We start from the raw sequence: 20968 nt of genomic DNA on the forward strand, positions 1-20968 counted from the left end.
CTCGCTTCTTGGGGCTCCACCAATGGGGGAGCAAGGCCCACCCAGCGCCAGGCTTTGGGCTAACACAGAGGTCTGCAAAGTTGGCTATTTTAAGACTGGTGGACTTCAATTCTCAGAATTCTGGGAGTTGAAGTCCACCAGTCTTAAGAGCCAATTTTGCAGATCCCTGCCTGGGCTAATATGATTGATGCCCTTGGTGGACTTCAACTCTCAGAATTCTGGGAGTTGAAGTCCACCAGTCTTAAGAGCCAATTTTGCAGATCCCTGGGCTAATATGATTGATGCCCTTGGTGGACTTCAATTCTCAGAATTCTGGGAGTTGAAGTCCACAAGTCTTCAAGCTGTCAGGTTTGAAGACCCTGAGTTTTTTTTCTAAAGGGTTAGGGGTGCAAGGGTCTTGCAACTTGACAGCTTTAAGACTTGCATGCTTCAATGCCAGAGTTCCTGAGCCAACATGACTGGAGGAGGAATTCTGGGAGTTGAAGTCCACAAGTCTTCAAGCTGTCAGGTTTGAAGACCCCTTGGGGTTTTTTTCCTAAAGGGTTAGGGATGCAAGGATCTTGTAACTTGACAGCTTTAAGACTTGCGTGCTTCAAATGCCAGAGTTTATTGAAACTAGTGTACCATCCTATGTATTTTCGGTTTTAAAAATGTGGCTCTCAAAATAAATTTCAATCGTGGTTTTGGCGAGATTTGGCTCAGTTGAAAAAAAAGGTTGCCCACCACTGCCATAGACCAAATGCAACCACCATCCAGAAGCCAAACCACGGCTGCATCACCAACTGCTGCACCCCCCTCCAACCCCCACACAAAGCAAACTGACACACGCCATGAATACATGGCTAGACCGCAAACTCGGAGTCAAACCAAAGCCTGGGATGTTACACCTCAGCCATCTGCTCAGGACATTACATCACAGAACTCAGGAGGTTACAACACAAAGGCTCAGAATGTTACAATGGCGCCAACCCCCCAGGAGGTTGCAGCACAGGACTCAGGATATCACTACAATAGAGCTCAGGATATCATCACACAGCCCATTACCCAGGTCGTTACAACACAAAAGAACAATAGGCACCCAGCCAGTACCTCAGCCACACAGGATGTTATGAAACAACCTACTAATCTGCAAACATCAACTCCATCAACTAATCAAGATGTTATAACATAGCCAACCAATCCGCTTACAGCAACAAAGCCAGCACTCCACACATACACACACACCAATATGTATAGAAAGACGGCAGCTCCGATCACGCTTTGCTCGCACAAGCACGAAGCCGAAGGCACCAGCCTGAAGATGGCGAGTGAGATCTCGCTGAAACGTTGCAAAGACAATCTCAATCTTACACAGGAAAAGACCCCAATACAACAAAACCAGCATATCTACACCTGTGAAAATCTATGAAAACTATATATATATATATATAGTTGTAACACAAATACATACCCATTTCCCTGGCTCAACTGATAAGGAAGAGAACCCGTGGCTTAGTGGCTAAGACTCCTGCCTAAGATATATACAGCCCAGGTTCGAATTCCGTTAAGGGTATGGCTAGCTGATGAGAGCTAATTAGCTCGAAATAGATCTATACTAGTCTCCCTTTATTTATTTATCAGTACAAATACAACACAAATATAAAAAGGCAACATTAAAAATAAAAATATGGTTTTCTGTCTGCATGGTCTTCTGTGATAAGCCGAAGGACAGAAAGAGGGAGTAGTGACCTTCTTCCCATATTTAGGCATACCAGGGGTTGTAACACAAATACATACCTATTTCCCTGGCTCAATTGATAAGGAAGAGAACCCGTGGCTTAGTGGCTAAGACTCCTGCCTTAGATATATACAGCCCAGGTTCGAATCCCAGTAAGGGTATGGCTAGCTGATGAGAGCTAATTAGCTTGAAATAGATCTATACTAGTCTCCCTTTATTTATTTATCAGTACAAATACAACACACACACACACAAACACACACACACACACACACAACACACACACACACACACACACACACACACACACACACACACACACACACACACACACACACACACACACACACACACACACACACACACACACATATATATATATATATATATATATATATATATATATATATATATATATATACACGTCTTTGGTTGTTCGGGTTTTCTCCTGCATAGAATTGGTAGTATCTTCACGACGTTTCGATGAAGTCTCATTCATCATCTTCAGGCTGGTGCTTCCAGCTTGGTGCTTCCAGGAGCAATGTGAGATCTCAGCCGGTTCCTCTTTTTAACTGCCAGTGGGGGTTTGAGCTGATTTGGTGAGAGCTTGGCTGCATTCTGATTGGGTGGAGGTGTATTCTGATTGGTAGGGGGCTTGGCTGTGCTCTGATTGGATGGGAGTTTGGCTGTGCTCTGATTGGATGGGGGCGTGTTCTGTTTGGGTGGGGGCCTGGTTGTGCTTGTGTTAGTCTGAGTTGCAGAGGGATTTGAGCTGGTGAGCTGCGTTACTGTTGTTTGGCTTCGTGTTTGTGGTCTTGCCACATCTCCGTGGTGGGCATCAGTTTCCTTCATGTATGGATTGGAGGGGTTTAAAGTGGCTAATAATGCAGCTGTGGTCTGGCTTCTGGTTTGTGGTCGGGCTTCTGGTTTGTGGTCATCATCGGTGTGGGTTTGGGCTTGCTTTTTGCGTAGATGTGTGATAGTGACATCCTGTGTGGTTTTCGTGAGTGTGGGTCTGGTTTCATTCTTTGTGTTAGGGACTCGTTTGTCAGTGAGGGCGGGTTTCCAAATGGCTGGTAGGCGGGAGGTATCATCTCGTTTATTCATGCTGTGTGGTCGTTTTTCTATCTCAATAGGTTCTCTGATTATTCTGTTGTTAAAGTGTTCAATTTTGGCCATAGTTCTGGTCTTTTAAAGTCTATATCATGTCCTGTGGCTTTGAGGTGTTGGACCAGGGAAGACGTTGGTTCCTCCTTTCTGTGTTTTTGTGTTCTTCAATGCGTGCCTTTATTCTTCTGTTGGTTTGTCCGATGTATGTGGTGGTGCAGGTGGTGCATGGGATTTCATATACTCCTTGATTTTCTAACTCTATTTTGTCTTTGGGGTTTCTTAGAATGGTGGATATTTTTCGGTTTGTGTAGAATGCTGTCTTGATGTTGTGTTTGTGGAGGATCTTGCTGATTCTGTCTGTGGTGCCTTTTATGTATGGGAGGAGGGCTTTGCCGTTTTCTTGTTCACTGTCTTGGATTTTAGTGGGGTTTTCTTTTTGGATTAGGTTAGTGATATTGTTTCTTTGGAATCTGTTGGATGTTAGTACGTTGGTGAAAGTGTGTAGTTCGGTTTTGAGGTGTTGTTCTTCAGCTAAGCGTTTTGTTCTGGAGATGAGTGTCTTGGCTACAGAGTTGATCTGTGCTGGGTGGTGGTGTGAGAGTGCATGCAAATAGCGGTTTGTGTGTGTTTTCTTCTGGTAGATGGTGTGTCCTAGGGATCCATTGGATTTCTTATAGACTAAGACATCCAGGAAGGGGAGTTGGTTATTGGCTTCTGTTTCCATGGTGAACTGTATTTTGGGGTGTAGGCTGTTGAGGTGTGTGAGGAAGTTGTCCAGTTTATCTTTCCCAGGTGGCCAGATTATGAAGGTGTCGTCTACGTATCTGAGCCAGAGTTTGGGATTGTGATCGGATTTTTCTAGAGCTTGGGTTTCAAAGTGTTCCATGTAGAGGTTAGCAATGACAGGTGAGAGGGGTGATCCCATGGGTGCTCCTTCTATTTGTTTGTATTTTTGTCCGTTATAGATGAAGTATGTGTTGGATAGGCAGTGGTTGGTCAGATCTAGGATATGTTTGGGGGGGTTGTATTTGTTTTGGATAGCTGTCAAGGCTTCTTTGATTGGTACTTGGGTGAAGAGGGATATGACATCGAAGCTCACGAGTAGGTCGCTGGGCTGTAAGTTTTGTTTCTTTATGATCTCTATGAACTGGAATGAGTTTTTTACGTGTGAGGTGATGGATTCTGCATAGGGCTGCAGTTGTTTGGCCAGAAATTTGGCTAGGTTTTGTAGAGGTGAGCCTATGGAGCTGACTATGGGTCTGAGTGGGGTTCCTTCTTTGTGTATCTTGGGGAGACCATAGAGCTTAGGGCATCTGGATGATTTTTCTCTGGGAATCACGCAGCTCACCAGCTCAAATCCCTCTGCAACTCAGACTAACACAAGCACAACCAGGCCCCCACCCAAACAGAACATGCCCCCATTCAATCAGAGCACAGCCAAACTCCCATCCAATCAGAGCACAGCCAAGCCCCCTACCAATCAGAATACACCTCCACCCAATCAGAATGCAGCCAAGCTCTCACCAAATTTTGTTGTATTGGGGTCTTTTCCTGTGTAAGATTGAGATTGTCTTTGCAACGTTTCAGCGAGATCTCACTCGCCATCTTCAGGCTGGTGCCTTCGGCTTCGTGCTTGTGCGAGCAAAGCGTGATCAGAGCTGCCGTCTTTCTATACATATTGGTGTGTGTGTGTGTGGAGTGCTGGCTTTGTTGCTGTAAGCGGATTGGTTGGCTATGTTATAACATCTTGATTAGTTGATGGAGTTGATGTTTGCAGATTAGTAATTTGTTTCGTAACATCCTGTGTGGCTGAGGTACTGGCTGGGTGCCTATTGTTCTTTTGTGTTGTAACGACCTGGGTATGGGCTGTGTGATGATATCCTGAGCTCTATTGTAGTGATATCCTGAGTCCTGTGCTGCAATCTCCTGGGGGGTTGGCGGCGTTGTAACATTCTGAGCCTTTGTGTTGTAACCTCCTGAGTTCTGTGATGTAATGTCCTGAGCAGATGGCTGAGGTGTAACATCCCAGGCTTTGGTTTGACTCCGAGTTTGCAGTCTAGCCATGTATTCATGGTGATGCAGCCATGGTTTGGCTTCTGGATCGTGGTTGCATTTGGTCTATGGGATGGGTTTGGGTTTGAGTCTGGTGACGGTGATTGGTGGTTGCGTCCTGTGTTGTTCTGGGTCTGGTGTTGGTTTTCGTGGGTGGGACTCATTTGTTGACTAGGGCTGGTTTCCAGATGTCTAGTAGGCGGGAGATATCATCACGTTTATTCATGTTGTGGGGATGTTTCTTTATTTCGATAGCTTCCATAATTATTCTCTTGTTGAAGTGTTCAGTTTTGGAGATTATTTGGTTCTTTCAAAATCAATTTCATGTCCTGTTGCTTTAAGGTGCTGGAGGAGGGAGGAATTTTCTTCTTCTTTTCTGACTGCATTCTTGTGTTGCGTTGCGATGCGTGCATTTATTCTCCTATTAGTTTGTCAAATGTCAGACAGGAGAATAAATGCACGCATCGCAGAACTCCTATGAAGGAATTCTTTGCAAAAGTTAGGGTAAACTGAATAGGACTCTTACATCTTATCTTTTTAAAACTGCTATTGATAATGATATGCTGATTTTTTTAATATTTAAAGAAATATTGGCATAAATTGATTTGTACTGAAAGATGTCTTTTCAATTCCCCCCCCCCCCAGAAAAGTCATGTGGTCGAGCTCCAGTAATCCCCAATGCTTCACTGCAGCAAAAATATAGAGAACAATATGATTCTGGAAAAATAATAAATTATACATGCAATCGTGGATTTGATGCTAAAGAACCTGCTAAGACATGTAGAAGAGGAGAATGGGTAGGATCTTTCACATGTAAAGGTACAATAATTTTGTTTTTGAACTTCTCAAGGTAATTGTTTTTGAAACAACATTGTTTTTTAAAAAGTTTTTTTTATTTTCTTTTAATACAAACATTGAAAAGCGATGCTTAAAGGAAAGAGGGCAAACTTTCTCTCTCACTCTTTCAATCTATGCAGACAAAGAGCATTTGTTGTTCCAGAGAGTGAAGAATTCTGTACGTTGTGTGGGCAAAGAAGGCCAAATTAAATTAACCAATGGAAGCATTATTGGAACTGATCAACATGTGAAAATAGTAAAGCAACAGAAACGACTAAGCAACCTTTATATTAACCTGTTCTCTCTCATCCAGATCTGATGGTTTCCAAACATCAGCAAAGGATAGTGAGACCATCTCCCTCACAGCCTAGGGTAGAGGATCACAGTTGCGTCCATTGCTTTGATGCTTCATGACAGGTCGATTGGAAGGGAAAAAACCAGAATCGTTCATCATGCAGAGGTTCACTAGATAGCTTCTTTTCTACATGCAGTTCATGGAAGCATTTAAATTTCTTGCAGGATAATCCAGTTTTCAATATAACATTTCAGAATTGCTTTGATACACAATACCAGCTATGTATCAAAATTGTATTCTTATTTATCTTTTACAAACAAAATTAGAGAAGAGATTGTATAGAGGTTCTCCTACTCTCCAAGTTAACAATCATCCTACAAAAGAAGTTTCAGAGAAAAGTATTTACACAAACACAACACAGCCATTAATCTACAGCTGTTCAGATATCGTGACAGTATTGATTGAAAGGACCCAGGTTCATTTCTTCAAGATGAGTAGAAACAGGTGCTGTAGGAGGAAGAGGAGCTTCCTCTGTCTGTAGCTTCACACTCTCCTCGCCTCAAAGGGAAGCAGCCTCCTTGTATTTTCTGTGCTATATGATGTTTGTTGAGAGTTTTGGTTTCAAAAGTGGGAGTATGTTTTCAGACGTTTGCTTTAGGAAAAGTGCATTTTATTTGAATGGGACCACATTTTATTTCCATTTTAGATGTAAGATGTTCTCCCCCTGAAATTGAACATGGTCGGATTACTGGTGTAAGAAAGGCAAAGTATTTCCCTGGGGAGAAGGTTCAGTATCGATGCAATACCGGTTATGTTGTTCTTGGAAATTCTTTCATTACATGTTCGAAGGAAGGTTGGGCAGAAATACCACGTTGTACAGGTATTATGTACAGATCTTCACTACGTAGAACTGAAGTTAGAATTGGAAATGAATTTGCTTTTACTTCACCGGCTCTTTCATATTATTTTGAAAAAGTTCTGTCAGGCTTTTTCAATATTTTATAGCTAGAATTGTAAAATTTAATGTCCCTGTGAAAGTAGAATATATTTTCATTAACATTGCTCCTCTTCTGCAAAATTTTGAATTTCTGCTGATATAAATCTATTCAATTCATTTTATAGCTAATTTTTAAAAATATTATTTGGAAGAGTATGTCTCTTTTGGAGCACAAACATGGATTTCTATTTCACAATTAGCTTCTCCTTCTCTATCCTATGATGTCATAGAACATAAAACTGGTTATTATTTTTAAAATATCATATGTATTGCATATATTATTTATGTTAATATTTATATATTATTTATGTTAATATATGTATTGCATATATTATTTATGTTAACTTCTCCATCTGTTTTCACGCCTATAGTCATCATTCTACCAAGATATGTAGATTTACCTATTTGCTTAATTTTTTCCATTTCTTAATAATTTGTATTCCTTTTTCCCTTTCAAATTTAACCATTTGAGGGTTTCCTACATTACTCCTCATTGCACCATTCACATGTCTAACATTCATTCAAATCATTTACATTCTCAACCAACATTGTGACTTCACCCATAAATGAAATTATGTTCACATTCATGTCCCCAACCAATGCAGGCCTTCTTATAAGCGTTCATTATACTTTGATAAAGGAATATATAATAATTATGCAACAGTGGGTGTGTCTAACTTCTTGCTTAGTTAAGTGTCCCCTTGATAGTTATGCTTGCTTTATATCTCTCTAATACCTTTATTATCATGTTCAGCAACCAATTTTCAACTCTCCACAAAATATTCCATAATTTCAAGCCTGTTCCTTTTATCATAAACTCCCTAAATCAACAAACATACAATAGAATTTATTTCTCACATCCAAACATTTCTTAATTTTAGGAAATTAAGAATGTCGTAATTATTGTCCAGATCGAGGACAATAATATTAATTGTATATCCCTGCCCAGCATAAAATCCTGCTGCACTTCCCCAATTTTGCTCACTGTCACATTTTGTAAGATTACACACTTCTCCCACATATACATTCATAGGAACAATTAATAAACTAACCTCCCTGTAGCTTTTCACTCACCCTTACTATCTTTCCTTTTCCATGGGAGCAATAGCACATTCTTCCAATTTGAGTTGAAATATCCATGTATATAATAAGCTGCACAATTTTTCCACTATATCATAATTCACTTATTTTCCTCCAGGGTAACAAGGCTCATCGTATACTGTAACCACTTATTATTGAAAGCACATTTTTAAACTTCTCCTAATGTAGCATAAAATTTGCCCACCCCTACAATTTTTCATCATTTACTGCGTTTTTGTGACTTACTAACATCAGTAGCATTCTGGTCCATACCTTTCAATTCCATCCTTCAACCTATTCCTATTACTTGCATTATAATTTTATAATGGGAAGGATGACATGGGCGATTATCTTCAGGGCCATCCGGAGAATTTTGCGAAATACCTGATGGGAAAAGTTGCTTTTATCTATTCTCAGTAGGAGACCAAACATAGATCAGGTCTATTTGAGATGCCCAGGCTTACCCAGGTATCTGGGAACAGTTTGATTCTGTTAGATCTGAGGAAGGAGACAGGGTCCTCAAGGCTGTCAGTGCAAGTGCCTGCCTATTAAATCCCTCCTGGCTGGTGAACACCTCCATGATGTTGACCTCCAGGTGGTGATCAATGCATCACTGCAGAAGGGGGCATCCCTGGGACCCTTTAAGGAGACATTAGTCTGTTCCTTCCTTAGATGTTGTCACTGTTTGAATAGGGGACAACAGGCTTGAACCCTGGTAAGACTATGTTGCTATGGCTTCTTGGAGCTTGGGATCTGGGAATTTAAAATCTTCAGTTCTGGATGAGGTTGCACTGCCCCAGACAGATCCTGTGTACAACTTGTGGGTTCTCGTAGACTCACAATGCTTGTTCAATGGCGCATGTAACATTGCTGTTATATGAGTTGCACTAGTTGATGGTTTGCTTCCGGATTCAATTTAACATGTTGGTTATCATTTATAAAGCCCTTCATGGCACACGGGACTATTTCACCCCAATGGGATTGGCCCACTCCATTCACTCTGGCAAAAGGAACATGCTGTAGACCTCCTCAGTCAAGGAACTTTGCTAGCAGGATCTAGTGAATGAACTTTCTCTGCCATGCCTCCGCAATCTGGAAAATCTTGCTGAGGGATGTGAGATATGCCCTCACTCTCTAGGCCTTCTGGATTTGCCTCAAAGCCTGGCTTAGCCAACTGGCTTGGGGCCATGATGGAATTCTTTACCCTGGAAGTGACTGGTGGACTGAAAAAGAAAATTCCACCCCTGTGATGCTTATGTACTCGTTCCTAGTTTTAGTCAATCTATTAATTTTGATATTCATTATTTTAAAATGTTTTTTTCTATTCTTGCTTTTATTGTGCTGCAAGTCATCCAATCAATTCAATACTTACATGCAGAACATCTACATACAACTACACAATTTATTAGTGCAGAGTTTGAACAATTATTAATGGAAAATGGGTGATAAAAATAAGAACTCCTTGTGGGGAGATGCTGTTTATTCCAAAACAATTGTTATTCATTTAAATACAGATCTGACTATAGGTATTAAGAAAGTAATGGCACTATATTATCTAAATTTGAAAGACAACACAAGGACAACATTAGTAATCATTTCCCGTCTATCAATGAATCAAGCTGTATGATATTATTGCTTTTTAAAAATAAGAAATAGTATAATTTTAAAATATAGTTTCTTATGAATATGTTTAAAATGTGCATTTATGTGTCTCCACTGACATATTTGTCATCATGAGGTGTGTTGCTCAATAGATTCTGTGTCTATTATAGTTACTGGAGGAAGATGTGGACGCCCACCTCCTGTGGAGAATGGAGATATTGTGGACACACCCAAGTTATTCTATTTACATTCTGAAAGTGTACTTTATCAGTGCCAAAATTACTACACAATGCAAGGTTCTCGAAGAGTGACTTGTCAACATGGTCATTGGTCAGAAACACCAACATGTAGAGGTATAAGTAATATCTCCAATTCTTTATAGATATATTCTTTATAGAGAAATATTGTATTTTGAGAATGGAATAAATTTCATGACATGAGAGGTGTTATTTATTTATTTATTTATTTCTTAGATTTTTAGACTGCCCCCTCTCCCAAAAAGGGAGTATGTCAGTATGTTAGTGCCAGAAGATATTTTACTGCCTTGTAATTGAATTGGAAGTCATAGTATTATGAACCAAGATAAAGTAACTTTTTCAGGGAGAAACTGCTTCTTAATGGAGAATTGTACAAGATCTTTTGCTATTTGTAAATGTTGCCCTCATTTTGTGAAACCTTCTTGGTGAAATTCTGCTGTCCTAAGCTATATTTAATAACAGTCATCTTTTTAGTCAGTGGCATGATTGAAAAAAGTCAGATTTTAGTTTACGTGAGTTCAATAGGTAAATTTTCTTTTTCTTACTATATCACAGATGAGAACACAGGGCCCTCCATCATCACCGTCATGCCATTGTCATCAATCAATCAATCAATCAATCAATCATTCCTTGAACAAAATTTACAGAAAGCCATGTTTCCTAACAATCCACTAGGTTCTTTTTGAATAATAGTATTAGTTGAATCACTAAGGAAGTAAAATTATTAAATTTGGAAGAAGGGGACTGAAATGTTTTCTTTTTCCTTTTACACATGTAACATTGTCTTGCTTAAATGAGGTTTAGTTCATGACTGATAATTAGTCAAAATAACAAAAGGGGGACATCCATTTATATACTGTAGATCTGTAATCATTTGAGCCTATCGCAACGTAGAATTTCCAACCTAAACATTAATCTCTTTATCCAAGGAATTCTTCAGTGTCAAACTTTCTATGTTTCATGTGATCTGTGTCCTTTTGCAGTTGCTTGTACAGCAAGTGAAGAAGATATGAAACAACATAATATAAGCCTAAGGTGGACCAATGGGGATAAACTATATTCTACAGATGGAAATGTAGCGGAATTTGCATGTTTAAGAGGCTATGAACTACATCCATCTAGTGGACCGTTAAGAGTTAATTGTGTTCAAGGGAAATTTAACTATCCGTATTGCATCCGGTATGTATATTTTCAGAAAAATACTTTAATTCACTAATGTTAACATTTCTTTTCCTTGTTTATATCTATATACTATATATCTCTATCTGTGCATTAGAAAAATCACTTGAAATATTTAAAAGACCTAGGTCTGGCAGCTAAATGTGTGGATGTAATGGTTTCTAAGGTAACGTTGTCTTCTGCATTTCTTCTAAATGAGAACATTTCTTAACAGACTTGATTTGAACATTGAGCATTAATAGACAGACTTATAGACTTTGTTTCATATAACAAAATGAAATTCAATGGTGAAAAAAGTAAGGTTCCTTATTTAGGCAAGAAAAACAAAATGTGTAGTGATACTTTAGGTGGTACCTGACTCAATAGTAGTAACTTGGGATCTTAGAGTCCTAATGGAGAATTACTTAAATATGAGCCAGCAGTGTGCTGCAGCTGCCAAAAAAGTCAATACAGTTCTAGGCTGTATAAACAGAGGGATAGAATCAAGATCAATGTGAAGTGTTAATACCACTTTACAATCCAGTTTTGGTTGTCATGATGTAAAAAAGACTTGGAGACTCTAGAAAGAGTGCAGAGAAGAGCAATAAAGATGACTTGGGGACTGGAGGCTAAAATATATAAAGAAGGGGTGATGGAACTGTATATGTCCAGTTTAATGAAAAGAAGGACTAGGGGTGACATAATAGCAGAGTTCCAATATCTCAGGGGTTGCCACATAGAAGAGGGAGTCAAGTTATTCTCCAAAGCACCTGAAGGCAGGAGAAGAAGCAAAGGATGGAAGCGAATCAAGGAGGGAAGAAACTTATATCTAAGGAGAAATTTCATTACAGTTAGAACAATTAATCAGTGGAACAACTTGCCTCTAGAAGTTCTGAATGCTTCAACACTGGAAGTGTTGAAGAGACTGGATAACCATTATCCAGAAGAGACTGGATAACCATTTTTTCTGAAATGGTATAAGGTTTTCTGCTTGAGGAAGTGGTTGGGCTAGGAGACCACCAAGGTCCCTCCCAACTCTGTTTAAGATTCCTGTGACATAAATAAAATTATTTCAATTTAGAGTTTTTTTTGGGGGGGGGACTATGGGGATGGGGGTAATAATTAAAAACAATGAGGAATGGGACTGGAATGCTGAATCTGCCAGCATTTCATCTCTTCTGGTCTATTGATCAATCCTGACAGATTCCAAGATGAAGAAAAGGAGATTTCTTTTAAAAAATGTTGTAAACTTTTTTACTTTTTCATTTTTATAACAAATAACCACATCAGTGGTGGGTTTCAAAATTTTTTAGAAACTATTCTGTGAGTGTGGCCTATTTTGTGGGCGTGGCTTGGCGGTCATGTGACTGGGCTGGTATTACATCACTCATGCACACTCAGTCACATAACCATCACCCCCAAGGCATGTGGCAAAGGTTTTTGGGACTCCTATGAAAGGACGGGGGAAAGAGAGAGGAAAAACTCCCCAAAATAGACAACTTGATGATTATGGGCCAACATTAGGGAGATCGGAGAAGGCAGGACAGAGAGAAATCCAGGAGAAAGCTATTGCATGCTGGGGAAAGGATTTTGGGAGATCTGAGGAGGCAGGACAGAGGGGAATCCAGGAGAAAGCTATTGCATGTTGGGGAAAGGATTTTGGGAGATCTGAGGAGGCAGGACAAAGGGGAATCCAGGAGAAAGCTATCGCACTCTGAGGAAAGAACTTTGGGAGATTGGAGGAGGCAGGACAGAGGGGAATCCAGGAGAAAGCTATCGTACGCTGGGGGAAGAACTTTGGGAGGTCGGAGGAGGCAGGACAGAGGGGAATCCAGGGGAGAGCATCACACACTGGGGAAAGAATCTTGGGGGATCAGAGGAGGCAGGACAGAGAGGAATCCAGGAGAAAACCCATGAGCTTGCCGCTGCTTCTTGTGGATTTTGCCGCTGGACCTCTCCATGCCTCTCCTTCACCACCTCCACTCCCAGGTATGGGACTTGACACCGAATTGCACGTGTGGTGGGTGTTTGTGTCCTGCAGTCACGCATAGTGGCTCCACACCACCCTGGGTTCCTCATTTTATATTCTGTTTTTTGTGCCTTTGTGTGGAGAGAAGTGGGACCTGCATGGCATCCTGGCTCTGTGCTCTGTTCCACCTGAAGGCACGAAAATGGACGAAACTTTTTTTGGCTGCTTTTAGCAACCTCTCTCCTATAGAGTTGCCGGGTCTAGGTGCTCGTTTTCCTACTTGGAAGCCAGGCCATGCCTGCCTGCTCACGCTTTTCCTTCCCCATCCGGGAAGATGAGGAACGCGAGGGGGACCCCTCCCCCCATGGATGGTTCTGGACCAGCAGAGCCTTGTCCTTCTTTTTAACCAGGCAGCTGTCAGAGAGAAGAGGGCGCGTGCCCTTGGGCTTGTGCAGAGCCGAATCCTTGCCTCCTCTTATTTGGCTGATGCAAAAGCCACGTGGCGTGCACTGCCTTCTTTTCCCTTGACAGCCACCTGGTTAAAAAGAAGGACGAGGCTCCGCTGGTCCGGAGTCCATGTGGGAAGATGAGGAATGCGAGGGGGACCCTCCACTCATGGATGGCTCCAGACCAGAGGAGCCTCATCATTCTTTTTAACCAGGCAGCTGTCAAGGGAAAAGAGGGCAGTGCATGCCACATGGGCTTGTGCATCAGCCAAATAAGAGGAGGCAAGGATTCAGCTGTTGCACAAGCCCACAGACACGCACTGTCGTCTTCTCTCTGACAGCCACCTGGTTTGCTGAATCCAGCGCGGTGACGGGACTCTTGCCTTCGCTGGCAGCTGCTTCTTGCCATCGCAGCCATGCCAGAAAGAAGCCAGTCTTTGGAAAGAACCTCCCCCTCCAGAGAGCCCATGCCGGGAGACAAAAGGTGGCAGGCTGGTTTGAATGTGGAGGAGTGGGCGGTTTGGGGCCAGCACCTCCTTCACTAATTTGGGCAGGCAGAGAAAGAAAGGCTTGTGATAAAGCACCCCTGCCTCCAAGGGTGAAGGGGAGCACCTTTGCCCTCGACTATTGCATGCCTCCTTTCTCCACCAGCCTGAACTAGCAAAGAAGGCGGGCCACTAAACTGCCCACTCCCCCACATTCAAACCAGCCCGCCTCCTCTCTTTTGGCATGAGCTCTCTGGAGGGGGACTGGAGATCTCTCCCAAGAACTGCTTCCCTTACTTCGCGGCGCAGTTCCAGGACAGGTTCGGGCAATGGAGGGGGGCTTTCTCACATGCCTTTGGAGAATGAAAGAAGGCGTGCGAGAAAGCCCCCCCAAATGCCTGAACGTTTGAATGAAGGAGGCTGCAGACTCCTTTGCCCTCGGCTATGCAATCTCCTTTTGTTCTCTGCTGCCCAAACGAGTGAATGAGGTAGATGGAGAATGAAAGGAGATCGTGTCGGGCCTGGGGAGCAAGCCAAGTGTTCCAACTGGTTATAAACGGCACGGTAGATTTGTGGAACCTCTTCAACCAAACTGGTTAGAACCGGCAGGAACCCATCCCTGAACCACATGTATACAATTACATAACCAACATCGTATTATATTGTTAAATGTTTATATCAATTCATCTTACCGTCAACTCCCAAAAATGATTATTAGCTTTTCTGCTCTCCATACACTATATTTGTACCCTATCTATCACTTTCTTCCCCCCTCTCCTCCTCCTCCCTACCTCCTTTCTTCCCTCTGTTGTCCTTCTTTCTCTACTTCCCCTTCTTCTCGCCTTCTCCTCTCTTCCCTTTTCACTCCTTCTTTCTCTCCTCCTCCTCTCTGCCCTCTCTCGTATCCCTCTTTTCTTCCCTTACCTCTCTCCTCTACTTCACACTCTTCATCTCATTTACTTGGTGTATTTCAGCCTCTGAGCAAGGTCCATTTTATGCTGATGGTATTTATAATTCCATTTCAATATACATATTTAATTTTAACATACATCTTCCTAAGACCAGGATATTTCTCAGTGCTGGAGCTGAAATGAGTAGAAACTCTTCTTTAAAACCAGTCGGCTACTTTCACTGATTTCATTGGCCTCAGTCAACAGATTTAGTTGCATCAAAATTAACGGTTCCAAATGAACACCCATACATTTTACTTTATTTCATTTGCATGGATATTGAAATATTCTCCTATCCTTTGAACTTCCATATGCAATTTACTCACTCATGTGTTTATATGCATATTTATAAATATCTATCAGAAGCTGCAAGGCCAGAACAAAATATAAAATTAACCTAAATTAGTAACTGCTGATTATAGTAATAGCAAAAGCTCTTAGACTTATAGACCACTTCATAGTGTTTTACAGTCCGCTAAACAGTTTACAGAGTCAGAATGTTGCCCCCAACAATCTACCGTGTTTCCCCGAAAAAAAGACAGGGTCTTATTTTCTTTTCACTCACAAAATATGGCTTGGGCCTTATTATGAGGGGAGAGTTTATTGTTTTGGGGTTGCTGGAAAGCTGCTCATGCAACCCCCCTCTCTAGCCGTGCAGAGTGCCATTCACTGGCATTTTGAAGGAGCCAAGCTCCGGGAGCCGGGTCAGTGAATGGTGCTGTGCCCAGCTGGAAAGAGGTTTTCTGGGTGGCTGCTCGTGAGCGTGGTCGCTTCATAGTTGTTGTGTTGCGCTGCTGAAACAGCGCAACACAGCCATTCGCCCATGAGGCTGTGCCCGACTCTTTGGGAGCCTGCTCACAAGAGAGCAGCCGCCCGACAACCCCCCCTTCAGCTGGGCACAGTGCTCCTCACCAACTTAATGGTATCCCGAAGGCGCCAAGCAACACATTCACTTTTGCCTCCCCCCTCGTTCCTGCGGCTTGGCACCTTTGGGACACCGCTAGGTTGGTGAGCAGTGCTCTGCCAGGTCAGAGGTGGAGGGTTGTCTAGGGGGCTTATTTGCAGGGGAGGGCTTATATTTTTTCCTCCAGAAACATGTGGCATAGCCTTATTATTAGGACATGTCGTATTTTCGGGGACACACAGTAAGTCTTTATTTTACCAACCTTGGAAGGATGGAAGGCTAAATCAGCCTTGAGCTTATCAGGATCAAACTCCTGGAAGAGGAAATACAGAGTTTGCCTGCAATACTGCATTCTAACCACTGTGCCACCATGGCTGTGTAATCATATATTATATATTACATGTGAAATGACATATCCCACAAAATATTTCTAAGTTTAAAATAAATGGAAAAATAAATTGAACAAGAAGACTCTCTGAAATGAATTGGACCAGATTGATTGATTATCCATCACTAAATGAGATTCTATTGACTTCAAGAGACTACTAGATCCAACCTAAGAATTTACTTGCTTTCTGTTGAAAGCTTTAGGGTGCAAACTGATTAAATTTGTTGCACTGAGCAATGTGAAATCAATGAAAATAGCCCATTGAAGTTAAATTAGGCTTTCCAGTCATTTCATTCTCAGGTCAGAGGGATCTCCTGGTCTTCAGTTTTGGAATCTGACGGGATTCAGCATCAGATTAGAAGAGATGAAACGATGGGTGATGTTTGTGCCTCCTTGTCCCATGACTCTTTGTTTTTAAGTATTAACCCTACTCCCCATAGAACTTCTTTCCCACTGCTCTAAATGGAAGGAATTTCATTGGTATCACAGGAAATTTATTATATGATGGGGTTTGCATTTGAAATTGCAATGAATACGAATGGTATTAGTGATACCATTTAGAGCAGGCATGTCCAAAGTGCGGTCCGGGGGCCAAATGCGGCCCTTTTTCAAATTGCAAGCGGCCCGCAGCCTCTTCTCCCCACCGGAGTTATTTGTTTAGTCTTTCATAAAATACCGTATTTTTCAGAGTATAAAGATGCATCTTTTCCCCCTCAAAAAAGAGGCTAAAAATCTGGGTGCATCTTATACACTGAATACAGCATTTTTTGCCTCCTCTCTGCCCCCTTCACCAAAATGGCTATGCATAGCCTTTAGGAGGTTTTCAGAGTGCTCCTGAGGGCTGTGGAGGGCATAACATAGATGAGCAAAAAACGGGCCGTTTTTTGCTCAACTTTGCCCCCCGCAGCCCCCAGGAGCACTCTAGAAGCCTCTTATGAGCTATTCATGCCCTTTAAAAAAAAAGGCCCGTTTTCACGAAAAATGGGCCGTTTTGGGGAGAGTGCAAAAACTTTTTTTTTAATTTGCCTCTCCAAAATCTTGGTGCGTCTTATACTCCGAAAAATACGGTAGTCAATTCGCATTTAATGTTAAGGGTTCAAAGAATGTCAGGCTGAATGATCGGCCCCACACATTTTCATCTCACCAAATCTGGCCCTCCTTGCAAAAGGTTTGGACACCCCTGATTTAGAGACTCTAGAAAGAGTGCAGAGAAGAGCAACAAAGATGATTAGGGGACTGGAGACTAAAACATATGAAGAACGGTTGCAGGAACTGGGTATGTTTAGCTTAAGAGAAAGAAGGACTAGGGGAGACATGATAGCATTGTTCCAATATCTCAGGGGTTTCCACAAAGAAGAGGGAGTCAAACTATTCTCCAAGGCACCTGAGGGTAGAACAAGAAGCAATGGGTGGAAACTAATCAAGGAGAGAAGCAACTTAGAACTGAGGAGAAATTTCCTGACAGTTAGTACAATTAATCAGTGGAACAGCTTGCCTCCAGAAGTTGTGAATGCCCCAACACTGGAAGGGTTTCCTGCCTAGGCAGGGGGTTGGACTAGAAGACCTCCAAGGTCCCTTCCAACTCTACTATTGTATTAAAAACAAATTTTGCTGAAATTTACATATAAATATGAAATATTTCTATAGTGGACATTTTATTGAAAATCTTCTTAGTTAATAAAAAATGGAGGCTTTCTTGACATTGTGTGCTATAGTTCCCAGGTATTCTTCTATTGTCTGTGTTTACTGAGTATGCTATGAGTTTGTTTATTCACTGCATTTGTGTTCCATTTTCCCTCAAGTGTATCCCCTGTGAGGATGAATTTAAGTTTGGTTACATCTAATTCCCCATTCCTATATTTAAAATGTTGGTGTTTTGAGTTCATTCTGACTACCAGAGCTTATATCCCAAAATATCAAGAATGGCTAATAAATTATTAAAGTTGTTTACATGTCATTGGGTCAAAAGTCATCTTTAAAAAGATAGAAATTGCTCAGTGATAAAATGGTCTTGAGTCATTTGAGTAGTTTTAACCATTTGATTTAAAAATGGTGATACTGACTTTCAGAATCCTCATGCCCATACAGTTTGATGTCTTAAAATTATTGCAGGCTGCTTTCTACTGCAGATCAGATGAATGAGTTTTAAAAATAATTACCTAAAATGTAAAGATGCAAATTTATTTCTTACTTACTGTTCACATTTTATTTTACAGATCTAATTAAATATATAACAGCACCATTAGAACCAGAAGATGAATGTCTGAAAATCATTCTTTTTAAAATGACCACATGAAGCTGGATTGTATACAAATATAAATGGTGGACCCAAACCTAAAAGCCTACTTGGTTAAAGACAGATTTTACCAACTCAAATTATTGGGGAAATGATAACGTTTAAAAACAAGTTTATACAACATCTTTAAGGCAGAACACATATTATAATGTAACATTATAAATATATTTTTAAAAAATGCATCTTGAGGAATGTAGATGTTTTCTATATATATTTTAGTTGTAAACATTTCATTACTCTGAATTATGAATCAGCATCTTAAAGCAATGACAATAATTGAAATTGATGTTTTTTCATATAGAGGTGTCAAGTTCTTTAAAAAAAAATAAAAAAAATACCTTAATCATTTTTACCGCAAAACAATTTGTAGTATAATTTGTAAAGATACATTTAATGCTTCAGTTCACAGTCTAATCAAAGATCCAGGAAGAATCTTGGTGCTCCTTCTGTTGTTCTGGAAATAGCCAAAGGTACTTTGATGTTCAGAATCTGATGGAGGTTCACCCATATGGATTTCTATAATTGTTTTTGTTTTATTTTGCTTTCTTTTGTTTGTTTGTTTTTACAGTTTGAAATTATATAATAATAAGCAATTAAAGATTAAGATAAAGTTTAGAAATTGGCCCAGGCCTTCCCAAACTACACCCTTACTAAAGCTGTAATTTAACACAGAATGGGCTAGAATTTGCCATGGTATAAATTCAGTCTGATTCATTGTTCTATACAAAGTGAAGCCATCAAAACAAATCTTGTAGCACCTTTTTGGATTACCAAATCCCTTCTTGTTTTTGATGACCATAGAACAAGGCTATGCTTCCTTTAATGAACAAAGTGAAGGGAATTTGATGTGTCCTCCTTGAATGTGATAGAGCTGTTTGGTAGAAACTTATACGGAAGATATTATCTCAATGGCCTTTTCTAAACATTAATTGATTTGCTAGATTAGGTCAGCCGCTGATGCAACTGATGGAATACACTTGTCCTCATTTAGCAGCCACAACTGGAGCCAGCAATTCAGTTGTCACAAGAAATAGTTGCTAAGTGAAAAATGACTACAAACATGCTTAAGATTTAACTTCAGTAGGCGGGATGCGTCACATGCAGGCCACACCCACCCCAGCTCTGCAAGGCAAAAAACATCCCAATACATCCTGATACATCACATGACATGACGAAGATTGATCCGTGCTTTATAGCATCAGATGGATATGGCCCCCTATGCCTAGTGAGCCCAAACGAAGCAAAAGTTTTCTGGTACTTGACTCACAAGGAAACCAGATAACATGGCAGATCTTGTGGTCTTTAATACTGCTCCCCCACCCTTTGGAACATTCACTCTGATGTTGGGATAATTCTCAAGAAGAGAATGTTTATAGTTGCATTCATTTGAGGGGAAAGGATTACAAGAGAGTAAGCAGGCCCATGAAGGGGAGCATACATTGAAAGGCATGCACTCTTTGCCTAGTGCAACTCATGAATCACTTCAGAGGCAAAGGAAAGCCTTTAACTAAAACCTGATGAAGGCATCAGTAACAGTGCCAGATGAAAACTTCCAATCAACTAAGATGACAAAACCGAGCTAGTTAATTTGTAGTTAGCACTTTTGGGGGAAGTGCTACACTGGGGAGAAAAACAGCTCAGAAAAGAATAACTTGTTTAGTCAATCTCTCTGCTCTGCAAGAGATGGAGAAGAAGAAAAAAATGGACCAGAAACAAGACATCTACTAACTGACAATATTGCAGAACAAATGACTGACAATGAGATGCTGTAAAGGTTACAAGAGATTTCTATCCAATGAGGTACACCAGATCAAAAAACAGCTCCGTGGGAAGAATAGAACTACTGTAGATTTTCGGGAGATAGACCATAGTAGCAGTATTTTACAAGTCTGCTTATCTTTCACTTTCCCTCTATATAGCAAATCTCAATCATATGACGACAAGGATGCTGTAAATTCATGGAACATTGGAAGCCTCCTTATTGAGTGCCATTTGAATGGTTGCTGAATGAATGGTCATAAGTCAAGGATTACCTGTAATTGCAAAAGCTTGGCTCGCATGATTGGAATCCAGAAATGTGGTATGGGAGTATGTGGGGTTCTAGCTGAGAAGAGAAATAAATAGAAGGGGAAGAAGAAAGGAGGAAGGAGGCTGCGAACAGGGATGTATGTACATATAAAACTGATGACCAAATATTGAACTCCTGCAGGAAGGCATTGGACTGCAATTATTAAACAAAGCTCCTCCTTCCTTCTGAGTACCTCTTTTAGCAGAGGGGTCTGCTCAAGGCATAATGGTGGCAAATGTTACCACCATGCAAATGGGTCCATGTAAGAAGACCATGACAGCAAGAAAGATAACCAAAGCCCAAGCCCAAAACTTTCTGGAGCTCCTGAATGCAGGAATGTCTAGGTAAAAGAAAAGG

At 40.9% G+C, this 20968-nt stretch overlaps 2 protein-coding genes across 4 annotated transcripts in view; one reads left to right on the forward strand and one right to left on the reverse strand.

Moving 5' to 3' along the window:
• Positions 1–18893, forward strand: part of CFH (complement factor H) — a 73719-nt gene extending 54826 nt beyond the window's left edge. For all 3 annotated transcript variants that reach the window (XM_081946384.1, XM_081946385.1, XM_081946386.1), the window contains 5 exons: positions 5525–5698; positions 6718–6891; positions 9861–10043; positions 10931–11126; positions 18464–18893. In XM_081946384.1, the coding sequence (XP_081802510.1) occupies positions 5525–5698; positions 6718–6891; positions 9861–10043; positions 10931–11126; positions 18464–18473 (737 nt within the window). In that variant the 3' untranslated portion in view covers positions 18474–18893. The remainder of the gene's footprint in view (positions 1–5524; positions 5699–6717; positions 6892–9860; positions 10044–10930; positions 11127–18463) is intronic.
• LOC309388775 (complement factor H-like) overlaps positions 1–20968 on the reverse strand; it is a 499219-nt gene that overhangs the window by 222312 nt on the left and 255939 nt on the right. The window lies entirely within an intron of this gene.

The sequence above is a fragment of the Natrix helvetica genome, assembly GCF_964273705.1.
Source record: "Natrix helvetica genome assembly, chromosome: 3".
In the NCBI taxonomy this organism is placed as follows: domain Eukaryota; kingdom Metazoa; phylum Chordata; class Lepidosauria; order Squamata; family Natricidae; genus Natrix; species Natrix helvetica.